Genomic DNA, 18072 nt, shown 5'->3' with positions numbered 1-18072 from the left:
TTGAAATTGGTTCTTTAAAAACTTTGAAGTTTTTAATCAATTATATTTAGCTTTAAGCAAGTAATTTTATCTTACAGTAGGCACACTTTTCAAAGCATAACTTTGTTAAAATGTGCTTAGTGAATGATAATTTGTATTGTATTTAATCTAAAATCCTGCGAAAATCAACTTGATATTTTGCCATGAGAATTGTGCTATCCTGCTGCTCTTTAAAGAGAATTAAATTTGTTCATCGGGATTCCCAATTGGGAGAAAACTCATGCTCTTTCCAGCAGTTATTGAAAATATTAGTCTGGAGAACCAGCAATGCTGTTTTCTCAAACATAGATTCAAGAAGCTGGCCTAGAATACTCTCTTAAAGAATTTGGCTAAATGAAAAATTCTGAATGTATTATGCATTAGCAAATCAAGTAAATTGGATTTGGTCAAATTGTAATCTAGAATAAATTAAAATGTGGTTTCTCACCACAGCTTGAATGACAAGACTAATTTTGTGTCACAGCCAAATAATTTTTATGTATCTTGATCATCAAAAAAAAATTAACATATCTTTTTCAAATTAAAAAAGTATATTATTGAACTATAATTATCTATATAGAAAGCGATGCTTTATTTTACTTTTGGATTATATTTAAGAGGTAAATAAAATCTTATAATTTCATTTGTCGGGTCTTTTTTTTATGATAGACCAAAAAATGGTTACATATCTATGAGTAGAAAATACTTATTTATTGGCTTTTACTAAGGAATATTTAAATATTTTATTTCGAGCTTCAACAATATTTTCTGACATTAAAAACAATTTAAAAAATACAAATGCCTTAAGAACACACTTCCTGACTCAAGGGAGGGGAGGAAAAAGGAAATTATGTATACAAGGCAGGGCATAATGCCAAATGTTGAATCACTCTTTAAAATCAGTTAATGTCACCCAGTTTGTTTTCTTGATATTTGCATGTTACAGTATTAGGTTTTATATAACTCAGGTAAGCAGTGTCTGTTTCAGTCCCTTTTCTTTAATCCTTTTTAAAAACATTTTAAGAACAAAATTTTATATTTTCCTTTTCAACTTGAAAAGGAAACATTGAGTTAATTTTTTTCCCGTTAATTTTTTCCCAGTAAGGGGTGAACCTCAAAGACCATTTAAGATGGAACCTATCAACCTTTTGTTGGTCCTGGGAAACAAATGAGGTGGCTTTCTCTGTGACTGGAGGAACAACAAAAGATCCACCTGTCCATGAATTTTCTTCTGCCATTTTTCTGTGATGTTTAAAATGATACTCTTTACAAATTCCTAAAATTATAGGGTTTTTTTGTTTTTCTGTTTTTTAATTTTTGGCTATGTTGGGTCTTCGTTGCTGCACGCGGGCTTTCTGTAGTTGCGGCGAGCGGGGGCTACTCTTCGTCGCGGTGCACGGGCTTCTCATTGCGGTGGCTTCTTTTGTTGCGGAGCATGGGCTCTAGGTGCGCGGGCTTCAGTAGTTGTGGCACACGGGCTCAGTAGTTGTGGCTCGCGGGCTCTAGAGCTCAGGCTCAGTAGTTGTGGTGCATGGGCTTAGTTGCTCCGCGGCATGTGGGATCTTCCCGGAGCAGGGATTGAACCCGTGTCCCCTGCATTGGCAGGCGGATTCCTAATCACTGCACCACCAGGGAAGTCCTATAGATATTTTTTAACTGAACTGACTTTGTTTTATCAGGGTCATATCTCAACAAGTATTTTCCCAATAGTACATCTTTGAAGCCCTAGGTAAATTCCTAGAGAGCAGATACTCTTCTGTATCGTAGTTTTGCTAATACCTAGTGCAGTACCTGGCCCATAATCTGAATTGCCATCTAACAAAAAGGAAAGAGCCTAAGAGAATATGTCATAGATCAGAAACACTTCCATCAGGACCAGGCAGTCAGGAAGAAGCAAAAGTACAAGAGCCTTATTATTATTATTATTATTATTATTAGGTCTCTCCCCAAAACAGCAAAGATTTTGGTCTGTTTCATTTATTGTATATCTCAGACAGCTAGAAGAGTGCCTGGCATGTATTAGGTGTTCAATAAATAAATGTTTAAATAGATGAACGAATGAATTCCCATTCATAGCTTGAGAGTATTGAACACCTCTGAGTTTGGCAACTGTGAGTACCAAATGTCTGAAAGTGCTGGGAGTGTAGATGAAGGATACAGGGTTGTGATGTAGACCAGCTGGCAGCTTCACAATTTTGCCTACAGGTAGACCTTTATCTAGCAGATAAACGTAGACTTTGTAAAAATAAAAACATGGAATTTTTTATGACTTTTAAAAATACACAAAATAAGTTTTTGTGGTAATGACTGGGCAGGTATCCATGTATCAGTTCAAGTACAGTTGTGCCAGAAAATGTAAAAACGTTAGCTTCACAGAGTAATTATAATGGATATAACTTACATCTCTGCTCTACTTCATTGATAAAATTCTTTTTCCATAAAATTACAGTTGCTTCACTGTATACTTACAGGCAAAAACACAACTTTACAAACTATCAGACTGTAGTTCTGTGTTGTCATGTGACAGATTTATTTCAGTAACAGGTGATTTAGTGACCTAAGGTAGGTTTGTCACATGCAAATATCAGTCTGTCCTTGGTTATCAATGTCTTCAGAAATTTGATATCCCTCTCTGCATCCATCTCATTGGATTCCAGGTATGAGCTAGAAGGGCACATTGTTGCTTTCCTGTCTGTTGTCCAAGATTGCCCAAGCATTAGTATTATGTCCTAATTGAACCTCAAATTCATTTCGAAAATATTCATGGTCCCATAACTTGGAAAGACTGGTGACATAAAGCACAATTTGGGGATCAAGATACCAACCAAGGATATTGTGCCTATTATGCTACTGTGACTTCACATATACATAAAAGTAGATAGAAAATGGCTTGCTGATATGATTAGTAAAAATTTCAACTGGGAAGGAGCAGAAAAATGTGTTGGGGATAGTTTTTGCAAGTTTTTGCAACTTGGGCCATAGGCATTGATCTTTTCTCTCCACCCCCAAGAACATTTTTTGTATCCTCTGCATCCCAATTTAGAAAAAAGATTTTTAAAAGTCTAGTTACTATCCTCAAGGAGGTTTGGAATGATTGCATCCATTTTGGGGAGGAAGAGGTAGGGAGTGGAGGAAGGTGCTATTTAAAAAAAAAAAGAAATATTGAGAAAAGAAGCACTTGAAGATTTATTTTAAAATAAGATTTGCCAGGATAAAAAATTCAGTATGGGGGTGGGAAAATAAAGTCAAGGATGTCTCTCAGAAAAGAGACAGAAAATAGGAGAAAAAAAGATGAAAATTAAATTCCAGACATACAGTATCCAGCTAATAGAGTTGCTGCAAAAAGAGAAACCCTGAAGAGTGGATGGAAGGAAATTATCAAAGAAATGTCAGAATTCCTCCAGAGGTAAAGAATTCACGTCTTTAGATTATAAAGGTTCACCTTTATAAGGAAGGAAAGGAGACCATATTTATCTCACTTAGTGTGGAATTTCAGAAATACAAGGACAGAAAATTCTTAAAGTTTCCAGAAAGAAAAACCAGGTCACGCACCAAAAAGTGTATATCAGGCTAGCATCATCCAGCTCATCAGCAGTGCTGACTGCTAGAAGACAGTGGACGAATGGCGCCAACATTCTTGAGCAAGATTATTTTTATTCTAGAATTTGGTAGCAAGCCAAATTATACACATGTGAAGACAAAATAGAGACATTTTCAGATGTGCAAGATCCAGAAAGTTTTCTTCCACATCACCTTTCTTAGGAAGTTACAAGGGAGTAGTCTAAGAAAGAGACATGGGAAACTGAAAATAGTGGATTCAACCAGGAAAGCACTGAAGATATATCCCGAGATAATATCTACGCAGCAAGGCCTTGAGAACAACCCATCCTGATGGGAGGGTAAGAGAGGGCTCTCAGAAGAATGGAAAGTATGGTAAAAATCTAAGACTTAAAGTCCCCTTGGATTGTCCCACAAGTCACTGTTAGGGGCCCATATGAAAGGAAATTTAATACACTTCCTAGCCTGCGTTTGAGCAATATATTGTCATGAAAATGCTGCTGCTTATATAGGCTTTCAGCTTTTAGAATCAAGCTGTAGTGAGAGCATGAAGGAGTTGGTTGTGGTTACAGGAGAGAATGTTAACTTTCTTAATATTAATAACCTTAAATATTAATAAAAACAAGCTATTAGCAGGTGGGGGGAAGTTGAGGGAAAGAATGTATGGGCACTATTACCCTCCTTTTACAAAGTGAAGAATTAGGATTCTGTTTAAAACTTATAGAAAAAACAAGAAGTTTATGTGAAATTAATATAATTATCAAACAGTGGGGAGGAAGGTGATGGATGGAAGGGGCATAGTATAAGTAAGTCCCTCATCTTTCTTATTTTTAAATCAATAGGTATTGTCTTAAAGTTAATAAACTAAGAAATGATCAAAGTAAGTGCAGAAAGAATTAAAATTTTTTTAAAGCTTAGGTATGGGGGTGAGAAGAGACTTGCTTTTCACCATAAGCTATTCTACCACTATTTGATTTATTACCCATGTGCATATATTACTTTGACTTTAAAAACAAAAAATTTAGGGAACAGGAAATAACCCAAGTTGACAGAAGGCTACGTGTAAGGGAATGTTGGGAAATAATACCAGAAAAGCAGGTTGAGACCATATTGTAGGCGGCCTCCAATGCCAAGGTAAAGCAGTGCATTTAATTTGGAAGAACTTGGAGGAGTTTTTGAGCAGTCTGGGCATGTAACTGGAGCTGTCTACTTTCAGAAAATGAATTTGTCAGGAGGATGGATTGGAGTGGCAGTGGCAGAAAGGGGCATTAGGAGTGACCAAGCTAGTTTCAGTTTCCTACAGGAAAGGTAATGAAGGATTACAGCAGGACGATGTTACTGGAAATAGAATGAAAGGTATTCCCAGAACCATGCTTGATACATAATAGGTGCTTAAGTGTGTTTATTGAATGAAGGGATCAAAGGGAGACTCTACATTTTTTAGTAATTTTTTGACATGAAAGGAAGGATAGTCATCAAAGATGAAATCTTTCTTGAATAGTAACTGCTGTTTATTTTGAGATCCATGGCCTGATTGTAGCTCACACTGTGAGAGTAAGGCTTGATGCTGTATGCCTGTGACAAAATGCAGAACGGTTATAATTCAGTAGTCCTTCCTTGCCTATGTTGCATCTTTATTTGTGACAGACAATTGTAGTAGGTATTTGCTATGAAATATAAGATGAAATAATGTTGCAGCCTAATAAATTACATCCCACTTAACCCAAGAAAGAAAAGTGGTAAAATATATAGAACATTACAGGGTATAGTTCTTCACAGTGTCATGATATAAGGGCGTAAATAGCCATTAGATTTCAGTTAGGCTCTTGAACAGTTCGTTTTTCCCACAGGAGGCACACTGGCACATGCTGGAATCCAACCCATGAACTTAGCCTCATGAGTTCAAGTCTGTTATCCATTAGTCTTCAAAGTTTGATGTGACAGCACTTTAGGGTACAGAAAAGAAAGAGGAGAACTTCTTTATAGTTTCATTTCCATGTATAATGTATATAATTTAGTAATACAAAAAGTATATAATTTATAAGTATATAATTTATAAGTATATATATAATTTAGTAATACAAAAAGTATATATAAGCCAATAAGTATACAAATATTGGGTATATGCTATTTTTTTTTATTAATAATGGTGTACTACCAAAAGTTCAGAGACCACTTCACTAATCAGTTTAGCTAACTGACCGAAGAGATACAGACCAGTTACAAAGGCCAGGGGAATAAGTCTGTATGTTCCTGTCATTGATCTTGGATGGGGCACCACCAAGAGCCTCATGACAGTCTCAGTGTGGTGTAATGCTAAGATCCTTGTTTTAGAAGTTGTTAGAAGTCAGAAAACCTGGAATTGGGCCCTAAGTCTGCCAGTTACTAGTTTGTGATCTTTACTTGATCTCTTTAAACTTCAGACTGTAGAATATTCAGACCATTTTACCTTTAAAATTTCTAATGGTGAATGGGGGAGTCTGTAGAGAGTTCTGAAATGTTTTTGCTTGCTTTGGGGTATACTCTGTGTTATCATTAGCCCTCTCTAATACTGATACGTAGTCAAAGATTTGCATGAAGCATAAATAGAAAAGGTGAAAAAACACCTCACCCGGGCTTGATACATGTTAGGTGTTTAAATATTTGCTGGATTTTAATGTGAATCTTTCTTACTTAATCAATCCCACATATACATTGTTCTTTGAAATTTTTTTTATTTTATTTTTTTAAAGAATTTGGTAATTTGCTTCCTTTCTTTCCTAATGCGCCTAGGAACAGCTATCACTCTCAAGACCTTGTACACATTGGTCTCATTTGGAGAGAAGGGGTGCCCAGGAAGGAGTCAGCTAATGTTTGATTCTACCCTAATGCCTATTGCATAGGATCATTGTGAGAATTAAATGAGATGATACATATGGAATTACAAAATAAAAGACTAAGCCATATTAGGGGATTGTTTTATTATTGTTGTCAAAGTTCCAGGAAAGTCCAAAATGATTAAGCTGCCTTAGTAGTAGAACATTCTACAAACTACAGCTTCTGTCTTACAGAGTAAATTGGTGGGCCTGGATTTCTTTTTTGTTCTCTTATAGGAGCTTTTTTTCCTTTTACTACTCATTTTCAAAAGCTACCACATTTGGATATCCTTGATATATCTTTTTGAGAAATCTTTGTAATTCCTTATATTGCCAGCCTTCTGTGTCTCAGAGAATGTTAGTTGAGTTCAAGCATTTATATGGAATACAATGGTAATAAAAATAATGAATTATTTATGTTTGTATAACACATTTAGATTCTACTCATAGTACGTATGCCCTAGAAAAAACATTATAGGCAAAAAAAAAGAAAAGATAGTCTTTGACAGGCTTATGTTTCTTGTTTTGTTGGGTTTTGTTTTATTGTTGTAGTTTTGGGCTGATAAAGTACATGTCTTGATTATTGAATAAATAAGGTGTACTTAATCTGCTGATCTCAGGGTAATTAAGTAATTGAAATTCTATGTTTACTTACATGTATTTTCAACCTTTCTCTTCTGACACCTTCTCTCAGGTATAGTAAAGCATCCACATTCTTTAAGTATCCTTCTCTTAACTCTAAGACCTTCTACTTTTCCATCATGCTGAACATGTTTTTTCTGTCTAATCCTCCATCCAAATGTTAAATCTTTTTTGATTTTGTGTTTTAGAGTTATTCCTTTCTCCCATCTCAGATCTCAGGTAGTCCTAGAAACAGAAAGTAACTTAGATATTTCAAACACAGTAAACTTCAGCAGGCTAATTCAAACGGCCTTGCTGAGGGTAGAAATCTCCACGTTGACCCTGGAATATTTTTCAGCCCCTCTCCCCAATAATCAGGTTTTGTTGTGTTTAGTGTTGGTTCTACCTAATACAGTCACATATCAGAGCACACCAGATTACTCTGATCTGTTTTCAGTCTTCTTTACACACTCTGCCCTCACCCCATGAAACTAATCATTCTGATTATCTCCAATAGGAAGAGTGAAGACTTGAAAGTATTCAGAACTAATGTTATGTAGAGGTTAAACTGGCCTATGTGGTTGGCTGGTATTATTCTTTCTCTGACATTTAACTTGAAAGTATATTTGCTTGGCATGTGTTCTCTTTTTACTTGGTGGGTCAGTAAAGGTGGTTTGTGTATGTTAATTTGAGGATGTCTAATATGATACAATAAATTTACATTGCTTGAGTTATAGCCAGAGGAAGTAGCTCTAACTCTGTTTTATCCCCTTATATTTGCATCAACAGGAAGAAGGCAGTATCAAAGAAATTGCAATCACACATCATGTAAAGGAAGGACATGAAAAGGCAGATCCTTCCCAGTTTGAACTTTTAAAAGTACTAGGGCAGGGATCATTTGGAAAGGTAAGCCATGAATATGTGCTTTTTAAAAAGTTGCTTTTTGGAATTCATGTATATTTCATACAAATGGGGAACAGAAATATTTTATGAAATACTACTGATCTCCCTACAATGCAGTATTTTCTGTGTTTTTACAATTCTCACTATCAATAAGTGTGACAAAGTGAATAAAGTCATTCAGAAGTACAATGGGAACTTTCATAACTTGGCAGTGTTCACTTCATATTCATCTTATCTTCAAGACTACATGACGTCTCTAATTGCACTTCTTTTTTTTTTTCTTTTTTTTTGCGGTACGCGTGCCTCTCACTGTTGTGGCCTCTCCCGTTGCGGAGCACAGGCTCCGGACGCGCAGGCTCAGCGGCCATGGCTCACGGGCCCAGCCGCTCCGCGGCATGTGGGATCTTCCTGGACCGGGGCACGAACCCGTGTCCCCTGCATTGGCAGGTGGACTCTCAACCACTGCGCCACCAGGGAAGCCCTAATTGCACTTCCTGAATGATTAAAAAATCACAAAATGTTCCCGTGACACACTGGCCTCATTTTGAGTCTTCATGTAGAATCGGAAGGTGATCTTACAATACATTATAACAGTGCATCTCAGTCTTTCCTCCAGAGTACCCCTAATACCAGCAGAAAGCAAATAGGTACTCCCAAGGAAATAGGGTGGGGGGTTACCACTACATGTACGAAATTTGGGGGACTTATAGCTTGTCTTTAAAATGAACTCAAAGGCTGCATTCTATTCAGTGATATCTGTGTCTGGTTTTTGTTTTTTTTTTAATTAATTAATTAATTTATTTATGGCTGTGTTGGGTCTTCGTTTCTGTGCGAGGACTTTCTGTAGTTGCGGCGAGCGGGGGCCACTCTTCATCGCGGTGTGCGGGCCTCTCACTGTCGCGGCCTCTCTTGTTGCGGAGCACAGGCTCCAGACGCTCAGGCTCAGTAGTTGTGACTCACGGGCCCAGTTGCTCCCTGGCATGTGGGATCCTCCCAGACCAGGGCTCGAACCCGTGTCCCCTGCATTAGCAGACAGATTCTCAACCACTGCGCCACCAGGGAAGCCCCTCTGTGTCTGTTTTTAATATCCAAAAATATTTCTCAACTATTTCCCAAATCCACCAACTAAAATTGCAACATCTTTATCATTTTTCAAGTATTCCTTGTCCCCCTGCTGCATATCTCAGGAGCGCTTCCTGTACTCCATTTTGAGAAGTACAGCATTATAATCACTACTACTTGATCTATCTAGTCCATTTCTCAGCAAGAGGAACGTTCTGAGATTGCATTCAGCTTTCACAGTGCAGTGCTTCCTTGCCACCTCTCTGTGAGGAAGCATTTGAAGATAGGCTTTGCAAGCTTCAAAACAACACCCGTTTTGCTCTCTTGTGTATTTTAACGGGACTATTTAGCAATTCTTGGCTAACATAGGTAATCTGTTACAGCTGTTAACCTCTTTCAAGCCCAAAATGATATTTTTAATCCAGATATAGATTAAGTAGCCAAAAGAAGATAATGGTTGCAAGTTTGAGCTCTAGGTCAGCCAGACGTGGATTCTAGTTTTGTTTTGTTTTTTCTACTTAATTGCTGTGTGCACTTGAGCAAGTTACTTAACCTCTTGGAGCCCCATTTTCCTCTTCTAGGCAGTCATTAGGTATTGAAGTTCTCAAGGTTCCATTCTAGGCTCCCTTCTCACTCTATACTCCCTACTAATTAATTTCTTTATGCCCACTATCTTAACAAAACCCACATACAGCTGACGTAACAGATTTATATCTCCAATCTAGATTGTGACTCTAAGCTCTGAACTGTATGTACAGCTACTTATTTTTTTCTCTTTGCATGCCCCAAAGTCAGTTTAAACTCAACATATCTAAGACCAAACTCATGATTTTCCCCTAACCCCCAAACCTCTATTTCATTTTTCTCTATTACTATGAATGACTTCTGGTTAAGCAAGCCAGAAACTTGAGAGGCATTCTTGACATATCCTTCTAGTCCTCCCCGCCCTTCCCTCTCCCCCCACCCCCACCAATCTGATCCATTGACAAGTTCTGCTGATTTAGTGAAGATTTCTCAAATCATGCCTGTTCTCTTCTTCTCCCTGCCACTTCTCCAGTCTGTGCCACCACCATTTCTCCCTGGCCTATTGAAGGAGGCTCCTACCTTGGGCTTCCCAAATTTATTTTTGCCTCAAACCTTTATTTATCAATACATGACAGCCAACAAGAGCTAGTCTTATACTCCATCCACTTAACCCTTTAGAGGCCTCCCTTTGCTTTTAGGAGAAAGACAAATTCTTAGGAAGGCTGAGGAGCCCCTCAGTCTGCCCCCTAGCTACCTCATCAACATCAGTTTATATACTTTTCACTGCCTGTGTTCTGGCCACATTGGCCTTCTTTTTTAATCCATAAGCAAAAGCCTTTTGCACATGCTGTTCCCTCTGCCTGAAAAACACTGCCCCACCCCCATCCCTTCCTCCTCTGGTTGGCTCCTCTTAAGCTTAGGATCTCAAAGAAGTCTTCCCAGCCATCCTGACCTAGGTCATATTTGTCTATTTTTACCGTCTCAGAACATTACATACCTCATCTTCACAGCACTAACCACAGTTGCAGTTTTTTGTTTGTGTAATTATTTGTTTATTGGCTGTCTCCCCCACTAGACTATATGTTCCATGAGTGCAGGGGCCATGTATGCCTTGAACCATGTCTCAGCATGGAACCAGTAGCACGGTACCTAACATATAGTTCTGGAAAGAATTAATGAGTAAATAATAGTCCTGCCCTCATAGGGTAGTAGTAAGAATTAAATGATATAAGGCCAAGCACATAATATCTGCTATGAGATTGTATTATCATGCAATTTGTTATGGATAAACCAAAATAGATGGATTTATTTCTACACATTATATTTTCAGGGAACATAATATTGAAGTTTCCAGGAGTTAGCATGCTTCTCGCTTTATTTCTTTAAAAGTAACTTAAATACCTTACTATAAATAGCAAACATTAAAAATAGGGCGTCTCCTTTCTTACTCATCCTCAAAAGCCAGTCTCAGCCAAGGAAACAGGGATGACCTGTCACAGCCTAGAATAGCTTCATGAGGGATCCGAAAAGTCAGAAATGCTGGTGGGGGAAGATCTGATGGCATCTGGGACTGCTGCTGCTCCTGCTGCGCTTGACTGGTGACCAGCTAGAGGCAACAGATTGAGTGCCCTGAGCAGAAGCACAGAACTGGGTGGCTGGCCCGATTCTTATCCCAATACCTCCACTGTGACACTGCGTTAATTATTTAACATCTCAAAGCCCTAGCTATAAAATAGGCATTGCTTAGTAGGCCTGCCTCCCAAAATTATCACGATGATGCATTACAAATGCTTGTGAAGGTCCTTTGCAAAAACTAAGATGTGCTGAAAAGTATCAAGAGGGTGCTTTCAAAGTAGGATGAAGAAAGTTTGAACCCATGAGGAGAATTTTTCTTGTAGAATAGTACGAAGAAGCTTGATTAGGGAATCTTAAGAATGAATGAATAGTAAATATCGGGTAAATCCTAATTATCCCCACCTAGTTAGAATTTATTTCAGTTCAAAAATATTCATAATCTCTGATTGCCTTTAATTTTTAAACATCATTCCATCTTAGGAACAACCCTGATTGAGAATACACTTTTCGCTCCCTAGGTTGGCTCACTGCTAACTGGCTAAAAGGAAGTTTCACCATGGGCCACGGTGAAGGGGGACAATGGGTGTAATTTGGGGAGAGAAACACACCCTGCATCAGGGTTTCTGTGCACATTGTGGCACTTTTCACTGGACGTGAGGTCACTGACCATTGTCTTTGGCACAATTTCTCGAAGTGAGGAACTCTTCCTTGCCCTAGAATCAGTTGAATGAATCATTTTTTTATTTTGTGCTAATAGCCTAGTGTGCTAATGCAGGTAATAGAGAGCTGACCCTAGAGTTAATTCTTGATTGTAATTGAGTCTCTTCTTACCATCTGTGGCAGCTCAGTAGCACTGCTAGGAAAGAATGGGTAGGAGAAAAAAAGTTGAAATTCAGGTCCATTTAGCAAGTCTGTGTAAAGGTTTGCTGGAAAAGATCATGAAACTAATGGTCAAAATGAGTAGAGGGGATTTATTGATAGTTTGGTATTGTATTAGACAAGTTATAGCATGACCGTGAGTTATTTAGAGCAGACTTTATTCATTTTGCGTAAATCCCACACTATATTTTGAAAACAGCCAAAAATATTTGGAAAATCAAGATACTCAGTAACATACCTGGGGGTTGCTTGCTTTTTTTTTTTTTTTTTTTTTTCCACACCACACGGCCTGCGGGGTCTTAGTTCCCCAACCAGGGATCGAACCCGCACCCCTCCTGCAGTGGCAGTGCAATAGCGTCCCATCACTGGACCGCCAGGGAATTCCCCTGGGAATTGTATTCTTAATATTTAGGTATATGTGTATATTTGATTTTTAAAAGATGGGGAGGCAGGGTTCCGACTTAATTTACATTAAATAGTTGTGAGTAAATTTCTTCAGTATAAGTGTTTTAAATTGTTTTGCCCAAATCAAAACTCCAGTGAGGTATCACCTCTCACCAGTCAGAATGGCCATCATTAAAAAGCCTACAAATAACAAATGCTGGAGAGGATGTGCAGAAAAGGGAACCCTCCTACACTATTGGTGGGAATGTAAATTGGTGTAGCCACTATGGAAAACAGTATGGAGGTTCCTTAAAAAACTAAAAATAGAGTTGCCATATGATCCAGCAATCTCACTCCTGGGCATATATCTGGAGAAAACTCTAATTCGAAAAGATGCATGCACCCCAGTGTTCATAACACTATTTACAATAGCCAAGACACGGAAGCAACCTAAATGTCCATTAAGAGATGAATTGATAAAGAAGGTGTGGTGCATATATACAATGGAATACTACCCAGCCATAAAAAAGAATAAAATAATGCCATTTGCAGCAACATGGATGGACCTAGAGATTGTCACACTGAGTGAAGTCAGGAAGACAAAGACAAATACCTTATTATATCACTTGTATGTGGAATCTAAAATATGACACAAATCAACATATCTACGAAACAAAAACACACTCACAGATATAGAGAACAGACTTGTGGTTACGAAAGGGGAAAGAGGATGAAGGAGGGATAGATTAGGAGTTTGGGATTAGCAGATACAAACTGCTGTATATAAAATAGATAAACAACAAGGTCCTACTGTATAGGGAAAAGGACATATATATATTTATATATATATTTATATATATATATAACTATATATATATATATATATATATATAAAACTGAATCACTTTGCTGTACACCAGAAACTAACACAGCATTGTAAATCATCTATACTAAAATTAAAAAATAAAAATAAATTGTTCTGCCCCGCAATGAGAAATTGTGGAGTTTTCATACATAGACAAGACTATCCGTCAACAGAATTGAATCAACAGAAAATTGTGGTCAAGGGGAACTTCTGTATAACAGTTTTTATGGAATCAGAATTTTTGTTTTGTTAGAAGCAGAGCAATCACCACCTGTGTTATACTTTAAACATGTTAGACTTTTCTCTAATTGCTTCATAGTTTAAAGATTTTTGTTTCTGTCTTACATGTTACATGGCCTTTGGGAATTGGCAAACAACAACAAAAAATGTATTCACTTATATTGACACCCAAAGTTATAACCAGTGTTTACAACTCACTATATTTATAATTGGTAATATTTTAAGGAAAATAGTTAATGTATCAGAATCTTTCTAATAATAAGCTATATTACAGTAGGGGGTCTTATTTTAGCAATAGTATAGTTTATGATACTTTGTAAGACTTATTTTCTCTTATTTAAATACAGGTTTTCTTAGTCAAAAAAATCTCAGGCTCTGATGCTAGACAGCTTTACGCCATGAAAGTACTGAAGAAGGCCACATTGAAAGGTAAGTGCTACTGCTATTTGTAGTGTTCGCATAGTATGAACAAACTGAAAAATCTGAATAGGTCTCATGTGACTCCTAGGCCAGTTACTTAAATTCAGAATCTGTTTCCGTTACTGTCTTTAAATTTAGACTTTCTTTTAGTGGATTTTTCCTACAAGGCTAGGAATCATATGACTAGTGAGAATGGGAGTTGCCATGCTTTAAAAGAAGTATTATAAATTCTTCTTGGGCTTTAGGCAAGTAGAAGTTTAGAATTTTAAAACTAGGTTTGATGCATCTTCCAGTTCATATTATTATTTCAATGTCTTGAAAACTTACTGATTTATGATGCAAAATAGCTTTTATTCTAAGGACTTTATCATTTTGACTTCTGGTCTCCAAATAAGTTTTTATTCTAAGCCTCTGATTTTGAAAAATCTAATGTCAGATTTGGCCCTTATAGGTAAACAGTCACTTAGAAAAAATTGTACATAGATTTTTAAATACTTAGATCTTCCTTTTTTAAAGTAGTATCAGTTATTTTACCACATAACCTCTAATTATTTTGTGTGTTGATTCCTGACATCTCTTTTTTTCCTCTTCAACATACCTGTATTTTCTAAAGGTTTTGAAATATTCTGGAAGGAATATCTGTGATGATCACTTATTATTTCTGATGTTATTTTTCCCAATTAGTAACTCACACTGGATGTTATCATCGTTTCAAGAAATTTCACCTTCCTCTATAAACACCATCCTTTGCCTCTGTTCTCTTGCTCCCTTCCTGAATGTATTTTCTTTCCTATCCAGTCTCCACCCCTGGGCATACTACTTACTTGATTCTTGCTAGGGCCAGGAAATTAAATTATATCCTCAGTGCCCTACTCTACATCACTACTTTTATAATTTTATACTCATGAATTCCATGTTATAAAGCTGCATAGATGGAACTTATTTGAGAGTTCATTTACAAAAGCAACAAAAGTAGTTTTTTTCATGTATATAACAGGATTTGTGTTGTGCATAGTATATGTAAAGGAAACTATGAACTCTGAGAAACCTAAAAGATATTGGGAAAGGAAATACATGCCCAATTCCTTTTAGAGAAGGCTGTTAAGACTCTTAGTATTCCTCTAATCATCCAGTTAGCTCCATATCCTCAAGATTCCTGTTGCATTTTCCTTGAAATATTGAAAATTTCACTTGAAAACATACGCCTCAAAGAGTATTCTAAAAAAGAAGAATGAGAAAGGAACAAGTTTTATCCGGTTTAAGGCTTATTAAAAGCAGTAATAATTCATTGTGTTTTGGGGGAAAATAATACAGGCATATAAACCAGTGGAACAAAACAGTACAAAAGTATTATATATTAAAGTTTCATGTATTTGTTGCAAAAATATTGAGTAAGTGCTGTGCTGTATGACAAAGCAGGTGGCCAGAACAATGGGAAATTAAATACTGATTTTTTAAATGTTGTTTGAAATACTCATGAACAACCTGCAAAAAAACTAGAGTCTTCTCTTAAACCATATACCATAATAAACAATCTAACTGAATTTTACAACTTAACACATCCTAGGAAACTTGTGAAGAGATATTGAGCAAAGCACAAATTACAAACAAATTGACAGTACAAAAACTTTTGGCCTTTTATACAATGAAAAATAGTATAAATAGGAAATCAGGAAATTATTTGCCTCAAATATTACAAAATATTAATATATAAGGAATTTATTAAAAGGCTCCTACTGGCCAAATCTAGGACAGTTTAAACATTGCAATAATTAATGACAGTGATCGGTTACAACCCACTGAATAAAGAATCTATGCGTTAATCCATAAATTAATGGAGAACAAGGGAAAGCTCTTCCTTACAATGGAATTCCAACTAATAAATGTAAAAGGAATGATTGAGTTAGGAGTTCCTAAGAAATAACTTTACAACCTCCACCTAAAGGGTTTTAGAATACATTTTTATGCAAGGGGATAAAATAAATAACATTTGGGGAAATGTCCCAGTTTTCTGATAAATGCATATAAAATAATGAGTTATTTCATATAATGGCAACATAAGTTAGAAAGCGGTTTTGCAATAAGTACAGCGAGCCATTATTGCTGCTAAAGTAACCTAAGGAAATAATCTCAAAGAAGGATTTTGTGTACTTGAAAATTTTCATTGCAACATTATTTAGAATATCGAGAATTTAGAAATCTTATAAATATTCAATGTTTAGAAAAGTATGGTATACCACTTAATAGAATATTATTTAAATGAAATATTTCAAATATAATCATAAAAATGAATGTAACAAAAATTTGTAAGTGAACATTATAACGAATTTGGCTACCACAAGTATGTAAAATTATATAGATGCTAGCGATATAAGAGACCATAGAAAAGTGAAGCTACTTGACATATTGGAATTATAGACTGCTGGTGTGTTCTTAAATTTTATTTTTATTTTTATCAAAGTAATATGTGTATAGAGTCTTATAAAATAGCAGTGCTTTTCCTACCCTTCTCCCTATCCCAGTTCTTGACCCCCAGAGACAATGACTTCCATCTCTTTAGCTGCTGCTTCTGCCTTTTACCTCCACATTCAATATTCTTATATTGTAATTCTTTGATTGTTTTCATTTGGAGACATAATCTTTTGACTTCCTACCATGGAAGATTAGGATTTAGTTCTCTTACACACAGTTTCCCTTTTCATGTCCTCCTAGTAATGTTTTCATAATGCTTTATACAAATTGTTCCTGTACTGAAGTCACATATCCTTCACATCTTTGCTGTATTAGATCTCCTTTCCTAAATTCTGTACCTACCTTTTTCTCAGTTTACTTTCTAGTTTTGGTGAAACACATCTTCTAGTAGCTACTTTAGAAAGGCTGAATGGATGGTAAATTTTTTGTAACTACATGTCTGAAAATGCCTTTATTCTGCCCCTCACTTAATTTATAATTTGACTGGATGTAAAATTCTAGATCAGAAATAATTTTCCCTCAGATATTTGAAGGCATTGTTTCCATTGTCTTCCAGTTTCCTGTGTTGCAGTTATGAAATTTATTACCATTATGGTTCCCAGTCCTTTGTGTATAAGCTGCTTTTCCTCCTTAGAAGTCTTTAGAATCAAGCTACTCTTTATCCCTGGTGTTCTGAAATTTGTATAATGGTATTTCTTTAGTGTGGATTTTTAAAATTCATCATACCAGATATGGGGTGGTCTCTTTCAATCTAGAAACTCATTTCTTCAGTTCTGGGAAAGTATTTTGTCATTTCTTCTCCATTTTATAACTGCTACTCTTTGGATATTTTGAACCTCCTGGGTCGTTGCCTAATTTTTATTTTTTTTCCATCCTATTTTCCATTTTTGTCTTTTTTTTTTCCTGCTTCCTAGGAAATTTTATCATCTATCTTCCAACCCTTCTATTAACTTCTTGTTTCTACCATTATTTTTAATTTCCTAGATTTTCCTTGTTCTCTCATTATTGCTTTTTTTTTTTTTTTTTTTTGCGGTACGCGGGCCTCTCACCGTTGTGGCCCCTCCCGCCGCGGAGCACAGGCTCCGGACGCGCAGGCCCAGCAGCCATGGCTCATGGGCCCAGCCGCTCCGCGGCACGTGGGATCCTCCCGAACCAGGGCACGAACCCGTGTCTCCTGCATCAGCAGGCGGACTCTCAACCACTGCGCCACCAGGGAAGCCCTAATTTTTACATTTTTAAAAACTTTTTATTATGGTAAATGTCAAACATCTACAGAAAGAAACAGAAAATATAGAGAAGCCCCATATACCCTTCTTTTTCCTTCAACATTTATCAACTCATAATCAATCTTTTTTTATCTGTGTTCTCTCCCTTCCCCTCTTTTGATATTTTGAAGCAAATCCCAGACATTGTATAATTTCTTCCATAAATATTTTAGTATGTATCCCTAAAAGATAAAGCCTCTTGAAATAATACAATTCTATGATTATACCTGAAAAATTAATATACAGATATCTGATCAGTGCTCAAGTTTCCAGTTGTCCCTATTGTTATAATTCATTTTTCTTTTTGTAATTTGTTTGAATCAGGATCTATATAAGGTCTATATTTTTCTACTTATTTTGATAGCTATTTTTCATGTTTAGAGTCTTTCCTTAAATTCCTGGGAATTCTTTGCTGTCTTTTCCTCATTTA

The 18072-nt window shown here is 36.4% G+C and overlaps 1 protein-coding gene across 11 annotated transcripts in view; it reads left to right on the top strand.

Moving 5' to 3' along the window:
- The window catches only part of RPS6KA3 (ribosomal protein S6 kinase A3), a 110632-nt gene that overhangs the window by 48252 nt on the left and 44308 nt on the right, over nucleotides 1-18072 (top strand). For all 11 annotated transcript variants that reach the window (XM_029240327.1, XM_029240329.1, XM_029240336.1 and 8 more), the window contains 2 exons: nucleotides 7842-7958; nucleotides 13833-13914. In XM_029240327.1, the coding sequence (XP_029096160.1) occupies nucleotides 7842-7958; nucleotides 13833-13914 (199 nt within the window). The remainder of the gene's footprint in view (nucleotides 1-7841; nucleotides 7959-13832; nucleotides 13915-18072) is intronic.

This window comes from Monodon monoceros, unplaced genomic scaffold (assembly GCF_005190385.1).
Source record: "Monodon monoceros isolate NGI ecotype Baffin Bay Population unplaced genomic scaffold, NGI_Narwhal_1 Super_Scaffold_22, whole genome shotgun sequence".
NCBI classification, from domain to species: Eukaryota; Metazoa; Chordata; class Mammalia; order Artiodactyla; family Monodontidae; genus Monodon; species Monodon monoceros.
The sequence above is the reverse complement of the archived record's forward strand: the minus strand, read 5'-3'. Positions and strand labels throughout refer to the sequence as shown.